The 22,318-nt window shown below is 51.3% G+C and overlaps 1 protein-coding gene across 6 annotated transcripts in view; it reads right to left on the reverse strand.

Moving 5' to 3' along the window:
* Window positions 1-8,444: 8,444 nt before the first annotated feature.
* Window positions 8,445-22,318, reverse strand: part of raph1a (Ras association (RalGDS/AF-6) and pleckstrin homology domains 1a) — a 36,230-nt gene continuing 22,356 nt past the window's right edge. For 4 of the 6 annotated variants that reach the window (XM_080478565.1, XM_080478561.1, XM_080478562.1 and 1 more), the window contains 11 exons: window positions 21,932-22,009; window positions 19,559-19,633; window positions 19,366-19,450; window positions 18,519-18,640; window positions 18,075-18,140; window positions 16,982-17,125; window positions 16,764-16,874; window positions 16,547-16,645; window positions 16,322-16,460; window positions 15,990-16,120; window positions 8,445-11,443 (listed from right to left, as the gene is read on the reverse strand). In XM_080478565.1, the coding sequence (XP_080334691.1) occupies window positions 9,107-11,443; window positions 15,990-16,120; window positions 16,322-16,460; window positions 16,547-16,645; window positions 16,764-16,874; window positions 16,982-17,125; window positions 18,075-18,140; window positions 18,519-18,640; window positions 19,366-19,450; window positions 19,559-19,633; window positions 21,932-22,009 (3,387 nt within the window). In that variant the 3' untranslated portion in view covers window positions 8,445-9,106. The remainder of the gene's footprint in view (window positions 11,444-15,989; window positions 16,121-16,321; window positions 16,461-16,546; window positions 16,646-16,763; window positions 16,875-16,981; window positions 17,126-18,074; window positions 18,141-18,518; window positions 18,641-19,365; window positions 19,451-19,558; window positions 19,634-21,931; window positions 22,010-22,318) is intronic. The other 2 variants (XM_080478566.1, XM_080478564.1) reach the window with 2 other exon arrangements.

Here is a 22,318-nt window from a genome sequence, read left to right on the forward strand (position 1 = left end):
TGTGTGTTTCTCAGGGTGATATAAAGTGTGTGTTTCTCAGGGTGATATAAAGTGTGTGTTTCTCAGGTGATATAAAGTGTGTGTTTCTCAGGTGATATAAAGTGTGTGTTTCTCAGGTGATATAAAGTGTGTGTTTCTCAGGGTGATATAAAGTGTGTGTTTCTCAGGTGATATAAAGTGTGTGTTTCTCTCAGGTGATATAAAGTGTGTGTTTCTCAGGTGATATAAAGTGTGTGTTTCTCAGGGTGATATAAAGTGTGTGTTTCTCAGGGTGATATAAAGTGTGTGTTTCTCAGGGTGATATAAAGTGTGTGTTTCTCAGGGTGATATAAAGTGTGTGTTTCTCAGGGTGATATAAAGTGTGTGTTTCTCAGGGTGATATCACCAAACACATCAGAGGAGCTGAAGGTCAAAAGGTAAAAACTGAAGTTTTAACTTGAACTTTTTTACAGTTAAAATGTTGAAACGTGACACTTGTTGTTGTTTCAGGGCTGCAGAGGAGCCAGAGGACCGCAGGTGCACACACACACACACACACACACACACACACACACACACACACACACACACACACACACACACACACACACACAGCGTGATGACATCATGTGTTCCAGGGTCCGCCTGGTGAGCAGGGTCCACAAGGAGAACCAGGACCACCAGGACTCCTCGGACCACCAGGGCAGAAGGTGACCGGGGGTGGGGTGGGGTGGGGGTGGGGGGTGGGGGGGGGGGACTGGGTTGTGGGGGGGGGGGGTGCTACAACATAACGTGCTGTGTTGTTGATCAGAGTGTGTGTTCAGGGGGAGAAAGGTCACCGAGGCTGGAGGGGAATGTATGGAGACATCGGGACCCCCGGGATGATCAGGGTGAGTGATGAGGGAGTGAGAGAGAGAGAGAGAGAGAGAGTGAGTGAGTGAGTGAGTGAGTGATGAGGGAGAGAGAGAGAGAGTGAGTGAGTGATGAGGGAGAGAGAGAGAGAGTGAGTGAGTGAGTGAGTGAGTGAGTGAGTGAGTGAGTGATGAGGGAGTGAGAGAGAGAGTGAGTGAGTGAGTGAGTGAGTGATGAGGGAGAGAGAGAGTGAGTGAGTGAGTGAGTGAGTGATGAGGGAGAGAGAGAGAGAGAGAGAGTGAGTGAGTGAGTGAGTGAGTGATGAGGGAGTGAGAGAGAGAGAGAGAGAGAGAGAGAGTGAGTGAGTGATGAGGGAGAGAGAGAGAGAGAGAGAGTGAGTGAGTGATGAGGGAGAGAGAGAGAGAGTGAGTGATGAGGGAGAGAGAGAGAGAGTGAGTGAGTGAGTGAGTGATGAGGGAGTGAGAGAGAGAGAGAGAGAGAGAGAGAGAGAGAGAGAGAGAGAGAGAGAGAGAGAGAGAGTGAGTGAGTGAGTGATGAGGGAGAGAGAGAGAGAGTGAGTGAGTGAGTGAGTGAGTGAGTGAGTGAGTGAGTGAGTGATGAGGGAGAGAGAGAGAGAGAGAGTGAGTGAGTGAGTGATGAGGGAGTGAGAGAGAGAGAGAGAGAGAGAGAGAGAGAGTGAGTGAGTGAGTGATGAGGGAGAGAGAGAGAGAGAGAGAGAGAGAGAGTGAGTGAGTGATGAGGGAGAGAGAGAGAGAGTGAGTGAGTGATGAGGGAGAGAGTGAGTGAGTGAGTGAGTGAGTGAGTGAGTGAGTGAGTGAGTGAGAGAGTGAGAGAGAGAGTGAGAGAGTGAGTGAGTGAGAGTGAGAGAGTGAGAGTTCTGCTGTAACGTCTTCCTGCTCTTCTGTATTTGACCTTCAGATTTTCTAAATTTTAAACTGATGAAGATTTTTGCTCTTTCAGGGACGAAAAGGAGATGAAGGAGAAAAGGTGAGGCCCTCCGGCAATCTTCATCCTCCTCCTCCTCTTCATCCTCCTCCTCCTCTTCATCCTCCTCTTCCTCCTCCTCCTCCTCCTCCTCCTCCTCCTCTTCATCCTCCTCATGTTCTCTCTCTTTCTCCTTCAGGGTGACCAGGGTCTGTCTGGGAGGCGTGGCCTCCGTGGGGAGACGGTGCGTTGTGATTGGCTGTTGTACGTCATGTGACCTCTGTAAATGTGACCAGGTTGTGATGGTTTTTTTGCATGGCGGCCACGGGCTCCCAGGGCCCGCCGGGGACAAGGTGAGAGGAGGAGGAGGAGGAGGAAGAGGAAGAGGAAGAGCGTTTCTGTCCGGACGCTGAAGGTTCTGATGTGTTTCAGGGAGACTCTGGTCCGAGGGGCCAGAAGGGACGGAGAGGGGGGGAGGGGCCCCGAGGAGAACCTGGAACCAGGGGACCAATGGTGGGTCTGCTGGAAGGAGACGGGGGGAGGGAGGGATGGATGAATAATGACGGGTTGTGTGCAGGGCTCAAAGGGGTACCGTGGACTCAGTGGACACCTGGGTCATCCTGGTCCAGCAGGACTTCCTGGTCTGCATGGAGAACCTGGACTTCCTGGACAAGGTCGGTGTTGACCAATCAGCTTGCAGCATTGTGAGATTCACTTCCTGTTCCCATCCAACACGACGACAAAACCACTGACAACTTCCATGAAGGTACAAACACTCCACCGTCACAGTGCTCCGCCCAGTCTGGAACACACTGATCCAGGTCCTGGAGGGTCCTGGAAGGTCCTGGAAAACCAGGCCTAGTCTCTATATGATCCTTAAATGTTCTCTGAGTATCCTTCATATATATTTGGTCTATAGTGTGTTTGTGTTTTCTCCCGTTTCCACGGAGACGGAGCGGAATTGTTGCCATGGAAATGGGACCTGAATCTGAATCTGGATCCTTGTGGTCCAGTTTTCATCCTTCCAGGTCTGCAGGGGAACCGAGGGGATCCGGGTCAGTCCAGTCCATGTAACTGTTCAAGACCACTGCTGGAGGCAGTCCAGGTCTAACTCACACACACACACACACACACACACACACACACACACACACACACACACACACACACACACACACACACACACACACACACACACACACACACACACACACACACACACACACACACACACACACACACAACACTGAATGATAATGGTGATGGTTGGCGGTGATGATGATGATGATGATGATGATGGTTGAGGATGATGATGATGATGATGATGATGGTTGAGGATGATGATGATGATGATGATTGTGGTTGAGGATGATGATGATGATGACGATGATGATGGTTGAGGATGATGATGATGATAGTGGTGGTGGTGTTTCCTCCAGATCTTCATCGCCAGCACAGAGCAGCAGATGCGAGGACTCAGAGTGGAGAACCTCGTGGTGCTGAGAACCGACAGAAGCGCTCTTTACATCTATTCTCAGTCCCAGTGGATCAACCTGCTGGTAACTAGTTCATCCTTCATCCAGTCTGGTCACTCACTCACCAGACCTACTGTAGTCATCACCTAACATCAGATTATAGAGCATCTCCCTTCTCCAACATCCAGATTATAGAGCACCGTCCTCCTCTAACATCCAGATTATAGAGCATCTTCCTCCTCTAACATCCAGATTATAGAGCATCTTCCTTCTCCAACATCCAGATTATAGAGCACCTTCATCCTCTAACATCCAGATTATAGAGCATCTCCCTTCTCCAACATCCAGATTATAGAGCATCTCCCTTCTCCAACATCAGATTATAGAGCATCTCCCTTCTCCAACATCCAGATTATAGAGCATCTTTCTTCTCCAACATCAGATTATAGAGCACCATCCTCCTCTAACATCCAGATTATAGAGCATCTTCCTTCTCCAACATCAGATTATAGAGCACCATCCTCCTCTAACATCCAGATTATAGAGCATCTTCCAGGACCTACTGGAGAACAAAGCAGAGACTCACTGCAAATAATAATCTTTGTTTCTCTTTCTGTCTTGTTTTGGACTAAAAGGACCCCCGACTCTGACCTGAGAACCTGCTGGACCCTGAGAACCCGCTGTACCCTGAGAACCAGGTGGACTCTGAGAACCTGCTGGACCCTGAGAACCAGGTGGACCTGGAGAGTCTGAACTCTGGATCCAGCAGAAACCAGCATGTGCATCAGAAAGAGTCAGCAGACCTGCTGGATTCCGACTCGTAGAATCTCAGACTGCTTTTATTCCAGGAACCCGTCCAGACCGTCGCTCTGGTTTCCCTCCAGTCCCTCCAGTCTCTGCTTGTTTGTTCGATTGTTTCTCTTTTAGACGAAGGCTGGTCACGTTCACACGCTGGTCACGTTCACACGCTGGTCACGTTCACACGCTGGCGGCTGCCGCAGGAAGTGTCTCCAAACTGCTGAGTCATGAAACTTGAAATAAAGTCTGTATGAACGAGACGCCAACTGACTCTTATTGATGCTTCGAATCGGGTCCCGCTTCCATGACGACCAGTGTAACCAGAACACTTTGTAGGTCTGTTTCCACGACAACGGTGCTCGGATCAAACGGGCACCCCGCCCCCTCACCCCTCATGGTGATGGGCGAAGTGGGCGACGTGGGCGACGTGAGCGACGTGAGCGACGTGGGCGACATGAGCGACGTGAGCGACGTGAGCAGAATGATCAATCATCCAAACTGCTCATTCTGGGCCTTAATTAAAACCTTAATCAGAGGTTCTGTTGTGCACCACTTGTTTAGAACTTGGACTTGGTTCCACCGCTGCATGACTGGGTGTGTGTACAGTAACACCTGTGATGGAGGGACGCCCTACATCACAGGGCGAGTGTCCCTGGAAGACAGGTGTCCTCTCTTCAGAGGGACGGGTCACAAGGACAAATTGTAGGACCAGTTGGTCTTGAAGGAACCAAACACCAAATATGTTCTGGTGATTTAAACACACATAATATGAATTAATACTAGTTGTATACTATATAAATACATTTATATACACGTCTATAAGATGTATACTAAATAATTAAATCAGATTTAATGTTCTTCAGGGACCACATCCAGTCCAGTCTCATCCTGATGGACCAGACTGCTAAAATATTATTATAATAACTTTTAAATTTACACTTCAAAGTTTTACTTTGTTGTGTTCAGTGAGTGATATATTATCTATATTAATGTAGGATCCAACAGTTGGTACTGAACATGATCACAATCTCAACATAAAGTCATTTTAATGAAACATTCTGGTGAAAATACAATAAAATGTCAAATAAACTGGTTCTAAATCCTCTAGAAGCTCCTCCTGGGAGGAACCAGACTGGACCTCTGGGCGGGTTCTGGTCCTCGTCACGTCCAAGTCTTCATCCACCCTGTGTGCTAGGCTCCGCCCCTCTCAGGTCGACGGCGCCACCTGTCGGCTCCAGAGCGACTGGGTTCTTGTGAGGAGATCCTCCGTCTCCCGTCTGAAGTCACAATTTAAATCAAATAAAGATCCAGAGGCTCAGAAACAGAAAGTACTTTAGGAACGGTGGAGAACGCCGGGGAGCAGAGGTGGAGATAGTTATGGAACGTTATGGAACGTTAGGTTACGTTATGGAACGGTATGGAACGTTAGGTTACGTTATGGAACGTTAGGTTACGTTAGGTTACGTTAGGTTACGTTAGGTTACGTTATGGAACGTTATGGAACGTTAGGTTACGTTATGGAAGAGAACCCAGAGTGGAGTATGGATCTAATAATGTATCACCTGCGGCCCGGCAGTCTGCAGACACTAAAGACCAACTCATCCTCCAGAAGAACAAGGAGAACGTTCAGCAGGGCTCCATGGCGGCGGCGGCTCCGCGGCGGCGGCGGCTCCGCGGCGGCGGCGTGGATCTGAATGTTCAAGGTTTGATCTTCAATTTCTAAATTTTAAAAGGACGTATTCAAAATAAAAGTATGTGTATGAAAAGCTTTTTCACTTTACACATAATGTGATTCAGCTCTGGAATTCTTTTGATAAAATTCTTTATTTTCATTTTTCACTTAAATATATATTTTTTAATGTAGGTGTTCTTTATTCAGTTGCAGGATTAATGTTTTCAGATTAACATCTTTTTCTTTCCACATTCAAGTTTCACTTTTTTTTTTTCACGTTCAGATCGTTTTCTTCAGGTTCAGACTTTTGGCCCTGTTTGGCGTGGGGGCGTGGCTTTCACCAAAAGGGGTGTGGCTTTCACTGGGAGGGGTGTGGCTTACACTGAAAGGGGCGTGGTTTTCACTGAGCAGCAGGGGGGGAAAGTGAAACTTGAAAACAGGATTTGAATGTGAAAAACATAAACTGTTAATCTGAAAACATTAATCCTGCAACTGAATAAAGAACACCTACATTAAAAATATATATTTGAGTGAAAAATGAAAATAAAGAATTTTATCAAAAGAATTCCAGAGCTGAATCACATTATGTGTAAAGTGAAAAAGCTTTTCATACACATACTTTTATTTTGAATACGTCCTTTTAAATCTTCCAGATTGAAGATCAACCTTGAGCCCTCGAGGCTGGAGCCCCATAAAGACCCTCCACCCTCCATAGCAACAAGACGGTCCTGCTGAACTAAATGACCTCATCTCCTCCTTCCAGCTTCTTCTGGCTGAACAAACTAGTTTGGGCTGAACCGGCAGAACCGGCAGAACCGTGTCGGAGCCGCACTGACGGAACTGCTGCTCTGCCGTGTGCTGCTCATGTGTTCCAGCTCTCAGGACTGTCAGTCATATTATAATCAGATTTATCTTGTAACACCTCTACTGTCGGAGCGCCGCAGCGCCTTAAAATGTGGGAGTGCAGATTTACGTGATGCACCTGAACGCATCACGAACAGCTGTCAGCTCCTGGAGTTCAAACCAACCAGGTAATCTGGTCCAGTCCAGGTAATCTGGTCCAGTCCAGGTAATCTGGTCCAGTCCAGGTATTCTGACCGTTTCCTTGTCGCTCAGCTTGAAATGGACCAGGAGAACCGGTCTGCTGCAGCGGAGAGCCGGACGGAACCATAGACCCTCACCACCAAGAACCAGTACTGATGCGGTCACGCTCGATTACGCCTCACAGGAGACCAGTTAAGGAGGGTCCAGGAGGGTCCAGGAGGGTCCAGGTGGGTCCAGGTGGGTCCCTGTCTTACCTGCAGTCGATGGGACTGAAACCATCTTGGGTCTTGTGGAACCCTGAACCCCTGGATCCTCAGTGGACTGGTGGATCTTTATGTTCGACACACTGAAGTGGAAAAGCACTTGGACCTGCGGCCCGGGTCCCGGCGGCCCCGCGGCCCGGCGGCCCGGCGGCCCCGGGGCCAGAACGTCACACTAAAGATTTATTAAAACGTAAAAGACAAGAAGTTAAGAACTGAAATGTTTGAGCCAAAATCAGAACATTTTGTTGAGGATTAATATATAATTATATATATAATGAGGATTAATATATAATTATATATATAATGAGGATTAATATATAATTATATATATAATGAGGATTAATATATAATTATATATATAATGAGGATTAATATATAATTATATATATAATGAGGATTAATATATAATTACTGAATCAGCATGTTGTTAATAAAACCTTAGAAAACGTAAGAACTGTCAGGAAAACGTTCAGTTTTGAATCGTTCCTGAAATGAAAGAAAAACTAATAATAAAATAAGGAAAAGACTATGAACACATTAAAATGTGAAAATAACCAAACAGGAAACAAAATCTGAATCTAATGTGACGATCTTATCGAGCTGTTGACCTCTGACCTCAACACGCTCTGACCTCAACACGCTCTGACCTCAACACACTCTGACCTCAACACCATCTGACCTCAACACGCTCTGACCTCAACACGCTCTGACCTCAACACGCTCTGACCTCAACACGCTCTGACCTCAACACGCTCTGACCTCAACACCCTCTGACCTCAACACCATCTGACCTCAACACGCTCTGACCTCAACACCATCTGACCTCAACACGCTCTGACCTCAACACCCTCTGACCTCAACACCATCTGACCTCAACACGCTCTGACCTCAACACCCTCTGACCTCAACACGCTCTGACCTCAACACGCTCTGACCTCAACACCCTCTGACCTCAACACCATCTGACCTCAACACGCTCTGACCTCAACACCATCTGACCTCAACACGCTCTGACCTCAACACCCTCTGACCTCAACACCCTCTGACCTCAACACCATCTGACCTCAACACGCTCTGACCTCAACACGCTCAGACCTCAACACGCTCAGACCTCAACACGCTCAGACCTCAACACCCTCTGACCTCAACACACTCTGACCTCAACACACTCTGACCTCAAGACGCTCAGACCTCAACACGCTCTGACCTCGCTCTGATTTGTCCTGGCTGAGCTGATGAAATACTTTTGGAAATATAGACACGTATTAACTTGTTCAGGTGAAGTATGAAAACTGAAGATTTAATGTGTTTTTGTCTGGAAGGAAAACACTGGAAATGTGGTGGAGACGCTGGAGCAGCAGTAATCGGAGTACAGTAATCTGAGTACAGTAAACTGAGCACAGCCTCACTGAGTTACCAGAAGTCGTCCTTTAATCACTGAAGCATCCAGTCGACCAATCAGGAGCAGAAGCGCTAAGTTCAGAGGAAGCAGGAGAAACGTTCGGAGGATTCAGTCACAAGTCGCGCTGCTTTTCAAAATAATTATAATAACAATATCTTTCCAGTATTAAATAATCTGATATAAAAACACGCACAAAAGAAAAGGTTTGAAACAAATGGCATTGCCCCATCTAGAGACCCCCCCTCCAGCCCCCCCCCCCCCCCCCCCCCCCCCCCCCCCACACACACACTTCAATACAGGTCTTCGCACTCCGTCTCCCCCTGGCGTCGTCTCTCCGTTGCCGTGGCAACATGCAGTACCTTTTCTGTATGGATGCGAAGCTGCACAGACGTGGAAAAAGCTGAGTTGGTCTTGCTTGTATGCAGACGTATTTACATAAATATTTATATTTGTACTCATGTCGTTGGATTAAACGTGACGATAGTAACGACGAGGTTAATATTAACAATCGTAATCTGGGATCAGGTAGGGGGAACTTGCTACGTTCAGGAGAGACACACAAAGTCAAGACAGACACGGATTATTTTGTCGATGCGACCCGATTGGTGGGTTCAGTTCAGGAGGCCCCGCCCACCACCGCCGCCGCCGCCGCCACAGCCTCCGCCGCAGCCTCCGCCTACCACTCGCTGGTTAGTTTGGTGCTTTGGTCCCGTTTGGGCGGTGCGGGAGGCGGTCCTCGCCGCAGCGTTGCATAGCCTGAGATGTTAGCGTGTTTGGTGGAGTGGGAGTGCGTGTGGTGGCGGGACAGCGTGTGGGCGTGTCCCCGGTGCCCCCCACCGCCCTGCTGTGGCAGCAGCTCGGGCGGAGGAGGCGGGAGGAGTGCCATGTCGTCCATGGTGCCCACGGGCTCCATCTTGGAGGAGGGGATGAGGGTGGAGGAGGTGAGAGAGCCGTGGCGCGACACCGACTTCCTCTTCAGCGTGCGGTTGAGGTCTTCCAGGAAGTGGGGCTTCAGTGTCAGCGAGCCCGGCGCCGCCGCCGACTTCGGGGAGGTAGGTGGGACGGGGGAGGAGGAGGAGGAGTAGGAGGACAGGGAGGGGGGCGGGGTCTGGGACAGGGGGGGAGGGGACAGAGGCATGGCCATTATGCCGTCGTACTGCGCCGGGTTGCTGGGCCGCCGGTTTAACGTCGGTGGAGGCACCGCCCCCTTTTTCAGCGAGCCCTGTTTCCATGACGACATGGGGGGGGCCGACTGAGGCGGATGCATCTGAGGCTGCGGGTTGACCACGGCGACCTTCGGTGGGTGGTGGAACTCGGACGGGTGAGGGGGAGGGGGGAAGAGCTCAGAGTCACTGGGGGGAGGCGGAAAGTAGTCCGGTGAGGACTCCAGTTGGGAGGGGGGAGGCGGGGGAGGCGGGGAGGGGAAGTCGGTGTGTTGGTTGGGCTGCCCCCCCTGCAGACCCTGCAGCGCCAGCGGCAGGTTGGCCAGGTTCAGCTTCCCCGGTTTGGGCAGCGGTGCCGGCAGCGAGGACGACTCTTTGGACGGTGACCCCGTCGCAGAGGACGAGCTGGACGAGTTCCCCGTCTGGGGCGCCTGGCCGAACTTGCTCACCAGCGTCTCCACCTTCTTGGGCCGGTCGTCCGGCGCCTCCCCCCGGATGGAGGAGGCCCTCTGGGGGGCCGGGGGCGGACCCCGCTTCATGGACCCCGTGGACGAGGCGGAGGGGGACTTCTTGATGGGGGAGTTGGACTTTGACGAGGAGGACGGGGGAGGGGGGAACTCTCCGAGGGAGTTGTCGGGAGGAGGCGGGGGGAACTCGGGAGACTGAGGAGCAACGACACCTCCTGGCTGCCACTTGGGTTTGGCCTTGACCGCAGGAGGAGACTGAGGAGCCGAGAACCTCGAGCTGTCGACGGAGTTGGAGCTGGGGAGGGACGAGGACGAGTTTCCTGGGAACTGGTTGACAATCTGTTTGACCAACGAGGAGGTGGCGGCGGCAATGGAGACAGAGGAGGAGGAGGGGGAGACGGCGAGGTTCTTGGAGGAGAGGCTGTGCTGCTTGGGCAGGGTGGGGGGCGGCTGGTTGGGGGAGTGTCCTGTGGAGAAGCTCTGCTGCTTCTTCACCGGGACGTGGCCGCCGGTCTGTGGCTGGACCGGCGAGATGGGCGACAGTGCCAGAGGGAGCGAGGACGGACCCGAAGGCTTGGGCGCCGTCTGAGGGGGGAACCCCCCTGTGAAGGTCTTGGGAGGTGCGGGAGGAGGCGCGTTGGGGGACAGCGGTCGGAGGACTTGCAGGGATGTTGGAGGAGAGAGCCCGGTGGGGGGAGGGGGAGGCGGAGGGGAGGCGTCCTCGGCCGCCGAGCTGAAGTCATACACCATGTTGGGGAACTTCTGCGCCAGGAAGTGCTGGAGACCCGCATTGGACAGCTGAGGACAGGTGGGATCCTCCGGCGGGGGAGGAGGCAGCCCGTTGGTCTCCTCTGGCAGGGGAGGTGGGAGGTAAGGGGGCTCCTGCGCCTCCTCCTCCAGCGGGGGCGGCGGCAGCAGAGCCGAGGGACTCGGCAGACCGAACTTCAGCGCCGCCATGGCCGAGCCGGGGGCCGGCGCCTCGGGAGGCGGGGGCGGGGGAGGGGAGGGAGGCAGAGGAGGAGTGGAGCTGTAGGCAGCGGGGAGGGTGTTGTAGCTGGGTTTAGCAGTCTGGAGGGTCAGGGGGGGCGGGGGGGCACCAGTCTGCAGGGTCTGAGACGGGTTCTGGTTCTGCAGGCGGGCCAGCGTGCTGTACTTTACGTAGGGGGTGGTGGAGGAGGAGGAAGGGGGGGGCTGGCGGGCCACACTTCCAACAAGAGGAGGAGGAGGAGGAGGAGCAGGAGGCGAGGGCGGAGACGGGGAGGAGTCATCGGATGGGACAAGCCCGTCGGTGTAGCTGCTCCTGGAGGGCGGAGTCTGAGGCTGAGAGGACAGGGTGGGGATCTGGACCAGGACCGGTCTACTGATGGGGTCTATCCTCATGATCTGAAGGAGGAGCAGGAGGAAGAAGAGGAGGTGGAGAAGCAGGAGGAGGAGGAAGAAGAAAGACACAATCAGAACAAAAAGAACAACCAAACATGAAACGTCACTCCACATGAAAAGGTTTAGAGACACAAAGTGCAAACAATCATGTCGGTTCTGGTTCTGGTTGTGGTTCTGGACCCTCAGAACAGTCATGAACCAGATCAGACAGTTTTCTAGTTAGAAACATCCACACAGCAGCAGGTTACCAGGTTAGAGAAACACCTCAGTTCAGCTGCAGCCTCTCAAACCAGAAAAGCTCTGGACTCTCAATCCTGAATTCTCTCAGGGGGCAAAAAGAACCAGGTTCTAGTTCTGGTCCAGGGCCAGACTTAGCACCAGTTCTTTGTCTTTCCACTGCCAAAGCCCCGACCAGACAGGGGCTAAACTGGTGCTACACTGGTCCCACTTCGCTACTGGACCAGAGAGGAGCTGGACTGGGACCAGAGAGGAGCTGGACTGGGGTCAGATGTGTCATCAGCTGGGGGCGGAGTTATCTCTGGAGGTATCACTACCTACAAGGTGGAGGCGAGGTTGAACCAGCTTTCTGAAATCTCCAGGGAACACGGAGCCCCAGAGCGGTTCTAGAGAAACAATACTAATAACGTGGGAACGATCTAATAAGTGGTTCCCTCAAGTTAATAATATGAGGGAAGGAGATAATCTCAAGGTGATGGTGGAGCCGTGGTTCTAGAGCTGCAGAGCTCCTCCTGTCAGTCAGCTGGTGGATCTAGAACCTAGAACCAGGTCTTTTCAGGCTTTTCATGATGACATCATCGTAACTAACTTCACCTCCAGGTCTTGTTTCACCTTCTGACCGCCGGCTGAGGTCCTCATGAGGCAGCAGGGGGCGCTCTGCTCCGCTAGGAGACGCTCTACAGAACTTCTTTCTAATGAAGCCAGACTTCTGGTTCCTCAGGAACTACTAAACAAACTACAAACTACTGTAAATGAAAGTTGGAGTTTTTAGAGCTAAAATGAGCCTTTTAATGTCTTCATGTGAAAGAGAGCTTTAATCAGAGTGTTTACCTAGGTTACCATGGAAACGGCTGTAGAGCAGTTCTATCATTCTACACCTCCATTCCTCCATGTTGAAGCTTTTGATTCAGACACGTCCAGAAATAAAGTGAAAGCAGCAGAACGTCACTCTGGAATGTTGGAACGTTGGAATGGTGGAAAATAAGAGCCAAACTCATCCACGTGTTATTATTCCCCTCTATGTCCACTCTGGAGCTCTGGACTAAAGCAAGACGGAGGTGAACAAAGACCAATAGAGACACGAAGAGACGTAATGTCTTCTGGCTCTTTGGTCTGCAGAAGGTTCAGGTCAGACTAGATGGAGCGACCCGGACTAAACCAATGAAGACAGTCCGTCTCCTGTCGGCGCCAAATCGGTCAAATCAGTGACGCAGCGACGTGGTTCTACTGGTTCTACTGGCTCTACTGGTTCTACTGGTTCTACTGGCTCTACTGGTTCTACTGGTTCTACTGGCTCTACTGGCTCCGTTACCGGTGGACAAAGAACCGGTTCTTTGGTGGTGCTCATTTAAGAACAGGCTCTGAACTAGAACCTGGTTCTTTTTGGTGGAAAAGCCCTAACAGCCATCCCAACACGACCCAAACTGTCCCAACACGACCCAAACTGTCCTAACACGACCCAAACTGTCCCAACACGACCCAAACTGTCCTAACACGACCCAAACTGTCCTAACACGACCCAAACCGTCCCAACATGACCCAAACTGTCCCAACACGACCCAAACTGTCCCAACACGACCCAAACTGTCCTAACACGACCCAAACTGTCCTAACACAACACGACCCAAACTGTCCCAACACGACCCAAACTGTCCCAACACGACCCGACCCAAACTGTCCTAACACGACCAAAACCGTCCCAACATGACCCAAACTGTCCCAACACGACCCAAACTGTCCTAACCCGACCCAAACTGTCCTAACACGACCCAAACCGTCCCAACATGACCCAAACTGTCCTAACACAACCCGACCCAAACTGTCCTAACACGACCCAAACTGTCCCAACACGACCCGACCCAAACTGTCCTAACACGACCCAAACTGTCCCAACACGACCCAAACTGTCCCAACACGACCCGACCCAAACTGTCCTAACATGACCCAAACTGTCCTAACACGACCCGACCCAAACTGTCCTAACACGACCCAAACTGTGCTAACACGACCCGACCCAAACTGTCCTAACACGACCCAAACTGTCCCAACACGACCCAAACTGTCCCAACACGACCCGACCCAAACTGTCCTAACATGACCCAAACTGTCCTAACACGACCCAAACTGTCCCAACACGACCCGACCCAAACTGTCCTAACACGACCCAAACTGTCCCAACACGACCCGACCCAAACTGTCCCAACACGACCCAAACTGTCCTAATACGACCCAAACCGTCCCAACATGACCCAAACTGTCCCAACACGACCCAAACTGTCCCAACACGACCCAAACTGTCCTAACACGACCCAAACTGTCCTAACACAACACGACCCAAACTGTCCCAACACGACCCAAACTGTCCCAACACGACCCGACCCAAACTGTCCTAACACGACCAAAACCGTCCCAACATGACCCAAACTGTCCCAACACGACCCAAACTGTCCTAACCCGACCCAAACTGTCCTAACACGACCCAAACCGTCCCAACATGACCCAAACTGTCCTAACACAACCCGACCCAAACTGTCCTAACACGACCCAAACTGTCCCAACACGACCCGACCCAAACTGTCCTAACACGACCCAAACTGTGCTAACACGACCCGACCCAAACTGTCCTAACACGACCCAAACTGTCCCAACACGACCCAAACTGTCCCAACACGACCCGACCCAAACTGTCCTAACATGACCCAAACTGTCCTAACACGACCCAAACTGTCCCAACACGACCCGACCCAAACTGTCCTAACACGACCCAAACTGTCCCAACACGACCCGACCCAAACTGTCCCAACACGACCCAAACTGTCCTAATACGACCCAAACCGTCCCAACATGACCCAAACTGTCCCAACACGACCCAAACTGTCCCAACACGACCCAAACTGTCCTAATACGACCCAAACCGTCCCAACATGACCCAAACTGTCCTAATACGACCCAAACCGTCCCAACATGACCCAAACTGTCCCAACGCGACACAAACTGTCCCAACACGACCCAAACTGTCCTAACACGACCCAAACCGTCCCAACACGACCCAAACTGTCCTAACACGACCCAAACTGTCGCAACGCGACCCAAACTGTCCCAACACGACCCAAACTGTCCCAACATGACACAAACTGTCCTAACACGACCCAAACTGTCCCAACACGACCCAAACTGTCCTAACGCGACACAAACTGTCCCAACACGACCCAAACTGTCCTAACGCGACACAAACTGTCCCAACACGACCCAAACTGTCCCAACGCGACCCAAACTGTCCTAACACGACCCAAACTGTCCCAACACGACCCAAACTGTCCCAACGCGACCCAAACTGTCCCAACACGACCCAAACTGTCCCAACGCGACCCAAACTGTCCCAACATGACCCAAACTGTCCTAACGCGACACAAACTGTCCTAACACGACCCAAACTGTCCCAACATGACCCAAACTGTCCCAACACGACCCAAACTGTCCCAACGCGACACAAACTGTCCTAACGCGACACAAACTGTCCTAACACGACCCAAACTGTCCCAACATGATACAAACTGTCCTAACACGACCCAAACTGTCCCAACGCGACCCAAACTGTCCCAACATGACCCAAACTGTCCTAACGCGACACAAACTGTCCTAACACGACCCAAACTGTCCCAACACGACCCAAACTGTCCCAACACAACCCAAACCGTCCTAACACGACTTGATTTCAAGTCAAACTGCTAAACTTTTGTTGAGTTTTGGGTCCACTTACAGAACAACGGTGCTCGGAGCCACTGAAACTTTTTGAAAACGCTCCGTGGAAACGGGGGAAGCTGAACTTTTGTGAAACGCTGCCACCACACGTGCGCCCTGAAGGATCCATTCATTACAACTGAATCCAGTGTGTCGTTCACTCTATTTACCAGCGTTTCTCTAATAAAGTCATTTACTCCACTGTCGTCTGCATACATGGAGAACAGTTTATTTCTTGCAGACGCTGAGCGGACCGAAACACAGACGTAAAAACAGCTCCCCCTGGTGGTGACTGTGAACCTCAGCTCAGGATTTTAGAGGCTGCAGCCAAACTGTTGACATGCTGTGACATCACTTCCTGTCTAACCTCCTCCTGCTGCACACAGAGGAACGGCCACGCATCCCTTCATCTTTGACCACTGGAAACAGAGGGAATCATGGGTAATGGGACCACAGTGGGAGGAAGTGTGTGTGTGTGTGTGTGTGTGTGTGTGTGTGTGTGTGTGTGTGTGTGTGTGTGTGTGTGTGTGTGTGTGTGTGTGTGTGTGTGTGTGTGTGTGTCCACCCTCACCTCCCCCTGCGTGCCCCTCCTCCAGGCGTCAGAGAAGATGGAGCTGACCACGCTCTGGGAGCGGGTGTGGCTTGATGATGTCATCTCCGACACGCCGCTGTCTGATTGGCTGGAGTGGTTGGACTGAGACTCTGGAACAGAGACACACCAGACAAGTTAAACCCGTGAAGACACCTTCTTACCCAACACCTGCTCCAGATGTGTGTGTGTGTGTGTGTGTGTGTGTGTGTGTGTGTGTGTGTGTGTGTGTGTGTGTGTGTGTGTGTGTGTGTGTGTGTGTGTGTGTGTGTGTGTGTGTGTGTGTGTGTGTGTGTGTGTGTGTGTGTCTCTACCGGGGCAGACGGTCGGACCTGGAAGGCTGGAGGAGCTGGATCCTGATTTGATGGAGGAAGACGAGAGCGAGGACCAATCGTACGCCGCCTCCGACCTCCTCATGGCGTCCTGGAAATTGATGTAGAGCGTCTTCCCGTACTGGAGACAGGAAGAGGACACGTCAGGACAGGAAGGAGACGCGAGAGCAGGAAGGAGACACGAGGGCAGGAGGGAGCGTTGGTTACCTTGGCGATGCGGATGCTGTTGGTCCACTGCTGGAGGGTTCTGACGTCGTCACAGCACAGATACTTGATGTACTGTGACTTCTTCTGGATCTGAGGGTGCTACACACACACACACACACACACACACACACACACACACACACACACACACACACAGGAATTGAAGGTGCGGTTCCGGCTCCGGCCACTAGAGGTCAGTGCAGGATGGCAGCCGTACCTTCAGCACCATGCAGTAATCCGTCGGCGCTTTGTACTTGTTCTTGTAGTCGTGTCCGAGGTAGACGTTAACGTGGTCCAGCTGGAGGAAACAGACCAGGTCTCTGGACGCCTGCGCACACACACACACACACACACACACACACACACACACACATTAGCACTCAGCCCCGCCCTCAGCCCCCCCCCCCCCCCCCCCCCTCCGAGTGTCTGCTCCACCTTGGCTTTGCCTTTGGGGACGTAGTAGATTCCAGAAGCTCTCAGCAGGAAGTAGCGTTTCTTCCAGGACTTCTTCCCGTCCTCCTTCAGCCACAGAACTCCCTCCATCTCGGGGACGGACACAGAGGTGCCGCCGAAACACTCCTGACACACAACAGATGAGGGACGTGACGGACGCTCAGAGAACTTCTGTACCGATGTTAAACTGGCTTTTCTGGCGTTTTAAGACCAAACATTTATACATTTATAGAAATATATAAAAAAACAAAAAAACACTGGGGTTCTAGATTCATAGTATCTGTGAATATGAACAACAAATGTTCCAGATTCAATCCCTGAAGAAACCAAACAAAGATTTAAGAAGTAAATCAGTTAAACATATTAGTTTAGTTGGGTTCTGTTGTTCTCTGTCGTTCTAAGAGGCTCTGAGATGTTTGTTGATGTGATTTAGCGTTTTACAAATAAAGTTGAATTGAATTGAATATTTGTTTTTAAGCATCTTGACATATTTGTCTTCATCCTCTGAAGCACATTCAATAAAACACCTCATTCTGGTTTTTTTAAACAATAAAATTCACGTTTTCTGGATCGGTACCGTTGGCATCATGTGGACTCATGTTCATTTACTGTTTTCTGGTCTGACCCCTGAGGGACTCCAAACATTCATCGTATTTAAAGAGTCATAAGTATTTGTTTTTGCAGATTTTCTCCATAATGACTCATTTCAAAGCCTAAAGAGACACAGTGTTGAATGTCTGGAGGTTCTTCTGGTTCAGGGGTGTCCAACCCCGGTCCTGGAGGACCCCTGTCCTGCAGGACCCCTGTCCTGCAGGTTTTAGTTCCTCCCTGCTTCAGCGTACCTGAATCTAACGATGATGTCATCACCAAGGTGGTGAAAAAGCCCAATAATGAGCCCCTCATTGTAATCAGGTGTGCTGCAGCTGGGAGGAGCTAAACCTGCAGGACAGGGGCCCTGGAGGACAGGGGCCCTGGAGGACAGGGGACCTGCAGGACAGGGGCCCTGGAGGACCGAGGTTGGAGACCTCTGGTCTGGTTGATTCTTCTTCTGAAACAGAGGATAGAGCAGATTTACCTCGAGCAGGGCCTCTTTGTTCCTCTCGGCCATCTCACACGTCTCCTTCCGCCCCAGGAGATAGTTCTGCAGCAGAAAGAGAACCGGTCACAAACAGCTCTGTCTGGGTATCTACAGTTTGACGGAGAACCACAGGGTTCCTGTCTGGGCGTCTACAGTTTGACGGAGAACCACAGGGTTCCTGTCTGGGCGTCTACAGTTTGACGGAGAACCACAGGGTTCCTGTCTGGGCATCTACAGTTTGACGGAGAACCACAGGGTTCCTGTCTGGGCGTCTACAGTTTGACGGAGAACCACAGGGTTCCTGTCTGGGCGTCTACAGTTTGACGGAGAACCACACGGTTCCTGTCTGGGCGTCTACAGTTTGATGGAGAACCACAGGGTTCCTGTCTGGGCGTCTACAGTTTGATGGAGAACCACAGGGTTCCTGTCTGGACGTCTCACCTGAGGGTTCTTGAACAGGGCGTACTTCTCCATGCGTTCGGTGAACATCAGCCGGTTCTGACTGTCTCTGGTCCAGTTCAGCAGGTTCTCTACCAGGTTCTCGTGATCCTCAAAGATCCGTTCTGCACACGGACAGGGAGGTGGTTTGGAATCGACAAGAACAAAAAGATAAATATTGCGATTGATATTTCTCTGTAAAAACCAGATGATTAAATGGATTTCAATGGAATTAATAAGAGTTATGTGGTTTGTTAGAGATCAGTCACTACGGAACCATGTCGGTTCTACTGAACTGCAGGAACCTCAGGTTCAATCCCAGTGGAACTCCAAACAACAAATACACACCTTAAACCATCTTGACCAACAATAGAGGAGAAAAACTGAAAGAAGTACAGAAGTAATAAGACTGTATTCTCTGTGCAGTGCAGTACCCCCCCCCCCCTCCCCCCTCCCCCACACACACCCACCCCCCCTCACCCCCCCAAACCACCCCCCAGCCACAGATCAGGATCACACAGGAAGTCAGTGGGGGGGGGGGGGGGGGGGTCCCCTACTGGGGGGGCTACCGTAGTTCTTTAACACACACACACACACACACACACACACACACACACACACACACACACACACACACACACACACACACACACACACAGTCACTTTGTCTTCTTATGATTCCTCTACAGCAGAAGCCCTGAAGATGTAGGTTAGATCACTCGCTCCACTGCACTGGACCTACATGGTGTGTGTGTGTGTGTGTGTGTGTGTGTGTGTGTGTGTGTGTGTGTGTGTGTGTGTGTGTGTGTGTGTGTGTGTGTGTGTGTGTGTGTGTGTGTGTGTGTCTCACCCATCTGCAGCTCGTTGATACTTTCCACCAGTGACCAGTCTGCACTGTATCCACAGTGTGATTTATCCAGTAAACTGTCCAGAACCTGAAACAAACAAACAAACAAACAAACAAACAAACAAACAGCAGTGAGTGGCTCTGCTGCGGCTCCTCAACAGGAAGTGATGTCATAAACAGGAAGCTAAGTCGTTACCTGTCTGACCGTCTGACGCTCGTCAACCATCATCGTCTTCGAACTTTCATCTGAGAGGTGAACTCTGATCACCAGCTGGAGGAAGAGGAGGAGGAGGAAGAGGAGGGGGAGGGGGAGAGAGGGGATGAGGAAGAGGAGGAGGGGGAGGGAGGGGATGAGGAAGAGGACGGGGAGGTGGAGGAAGAAGAAGAGGGGGAGAGAGAGGATGAGGAAGAGGAAGAGGAGGGGGAAAAGCGGGAGGAGGAGGAAGAGGAAGAGGGGGAGGATGAGGATGAGGAAGAGGGGGAGGATGAGGAAGAAGAGACCTTGTTATCTGCAGCAATTGTGTTTTTGAAGAATTCAACTTGTTTTCATCTCAGAATGTTTCAGGTTCAATCAGCAGTTTTATTCAAATGAAGTTTGTTTCCATGGAAACTAAACATGAGCAGCAGCAACGTTTCCCCCCACTAATTAAAACAAGACCCCCGACCCCCCGACCCCCCCAACCCCCCCCAGCCCTCAACCAAATGAAGGTGTGACCCCTCCTCACCCCCTCACCCCCCAAACGGACCGAGTTCTGGACTATCCTGATTTGACAGACTGTCCCTCATTAGTCCTCCGACAGGACATTTCTTCACCAAATGGACGTCTTCAGCAGCCACACAGGGTGGTGCTCTGGGGAGGTGATGGAGGCCGGGGCTGTAGCTCAGGAGGTGATGGAGGCCAAGGGTGTAGCTCAGGAGGTGATGGAGGCCAAGGGTGTAGCTCAGGAGGTGGTGATGGAGGCCAGGGGTGTAGCTCAGGAGGAGGTGATGGAGGCCGGGGGTGTAGCTCAGAAGGTGATGGAGGCCGGGGGTGTAGCTCCGGAGGTGATGGAGGCCGGGGGTGTAGCTCTGGAGGAGGTGATGGAGGCTGAGGGTGTAGCTCAGGAAGAGGTGATGGAGGCCGGGGTGTAGCTCAGGAGGTGGTGATGGAGGCCGGGGGTGTAGCTCAGAAGGTGATGGAGGCCGGGGGTGTAGCTCAGGAGGAGGTGATGGAGGCTGAGGGTGTAGCTCAGGGGGTGATGGAGGCCGGGGGTGTAGCTCAGGAGGTGGTGATGGAGGCTGGGGTGTAGCTCAGGAGGCTGGGGGTGTAGCTCAGGAGGAGGTGATGGAGGCCGAGGGTGTAGCTCAGGAGGTGATGGAGGCCGGGGGTGTAGCTCAGGGAGTCACAGTGCAGGTTGTTCTGGACCAGAGTTCCCCGGAGAACCGGAGCAGAACCAGCAAAAGGCTCCTGCCAGGGGACCGCGGACCTTCTGGCTGTGGACTCATTCACCCGGACATCAGGACGAAGTAGCGATGTAGGGGTCAACCCCACTGCACTCCTCCATCTTACCGCGATACCGAGATTAATCTGGAATATTTAATCCCTGATACATTTATGAAAAATCACATGAATCCAATACGAAGATGCAGCTGTACACATTAAAGATGGCCGACCCCAGTGAAACAGAGAGGATCATGGGAAATCTGACATCAGTTGCAAACGATCTATAAACTGTGTGTGTGTGTGTGTGTGTGTGTGTGTGTGTGTGTGTGTGTGTGTGTGTGTGTGTGTGTGTGTGTGTCCCGCAGCCTCAGGGTTTCTGGGTCAGGTCAGTTCCTCTACATTGCAAGAGTGCTGGTCAATAACAGCTGGGGTCAACACACACACACACACACACACACACACACACACACACTGCACTTAACATAATGATGACTTAAATCTCAATCTCAGAGAGATGGGATTAACAAACTGGATTTACTGCGCAAACTCCATGTACGTGTGTGTGTGTGTGTGTGTGTGTGTGTGTGTGTGTGTGTGTGTGTGTGTGTGTGTGTGTGTGTGTGTGTGTGTGTGTGTGTGTGTGTGTGTCAGTGATCTCCGATTTGTTTCCCATTAACACGGTAATGAGATAACCAGCATGTGTTCCAGTGAAGCAGCTCAATGTATTGCTCGCTGGTGAGCTGCAGTAGCATCCAGATTATAGAGCATCTTCCTCCACTAACGTCCAGATTATAGAGCATCTTCCTCCACTAACGTCCAGATTATAGAGCATCTTCCTCCACTAACGTCCAGATTATAGAGCATCTTTCTCCACTAACGTCCAGATTATAGAGCATCTTCCTCCTCTAATGTCCAGATTATAGAGCATCTTTCTCCACTAACGTCCAGATTATAGAGCATCTTCCTCCTCTAATGTCCAGATTATAGAGTGCTAATGCTAATGCTAACAGTGCAATAATCCAACTTCATGGTCATTATTAACAGAGAAACTTTATTAATAGTAATGTAACTCGTGAGCTGTTATTAATAGTAATGTAACTAATGTAACTAGTTACTGATCACTGTAAACAGCTGGAGTCTTCTTACCTTCTTCACCTGAGCCTCTTTGATCTTCTCCAGAGCCACTCGGATGTTCTCCGCCTTCAGCTTGGCCGCCTGCTCCTCCTGCACACACACACACACACACACACACACACACACACACACACACACACACACACACACACACACACACACACACACACACACACACACACACACACACACACACACACACACACAGTCAGTACAGAGCGACACAGCAGCTCTCCCTCGGGGGTCTGATCACCCACCTGACTCCTCCAGCAGGAATTCATCATTTAATCTTTACTAACGATCGATCAGTTTGAAACAAGCTGACACTCCGGAGTAATCCCAGTCTGGAGGAGTAATCCCAGTCTGGAAGAGTAATCCCAGTCTGGAGGAGTAATCCCA

This window comes from Lipophrys pholis (assembly GCF_963383615.2).
Source record: "Lipophrys pholis genome assembly, chromosome: 13".
In the NCBI taxonomy this organism is placed as follows: domain Eukaryota; kingdom Metazoa; phylum Chordata; class Actinopteri; order Blenniiformes; family Blenniidae; genus Lipophrys; species Lipophrys pholis.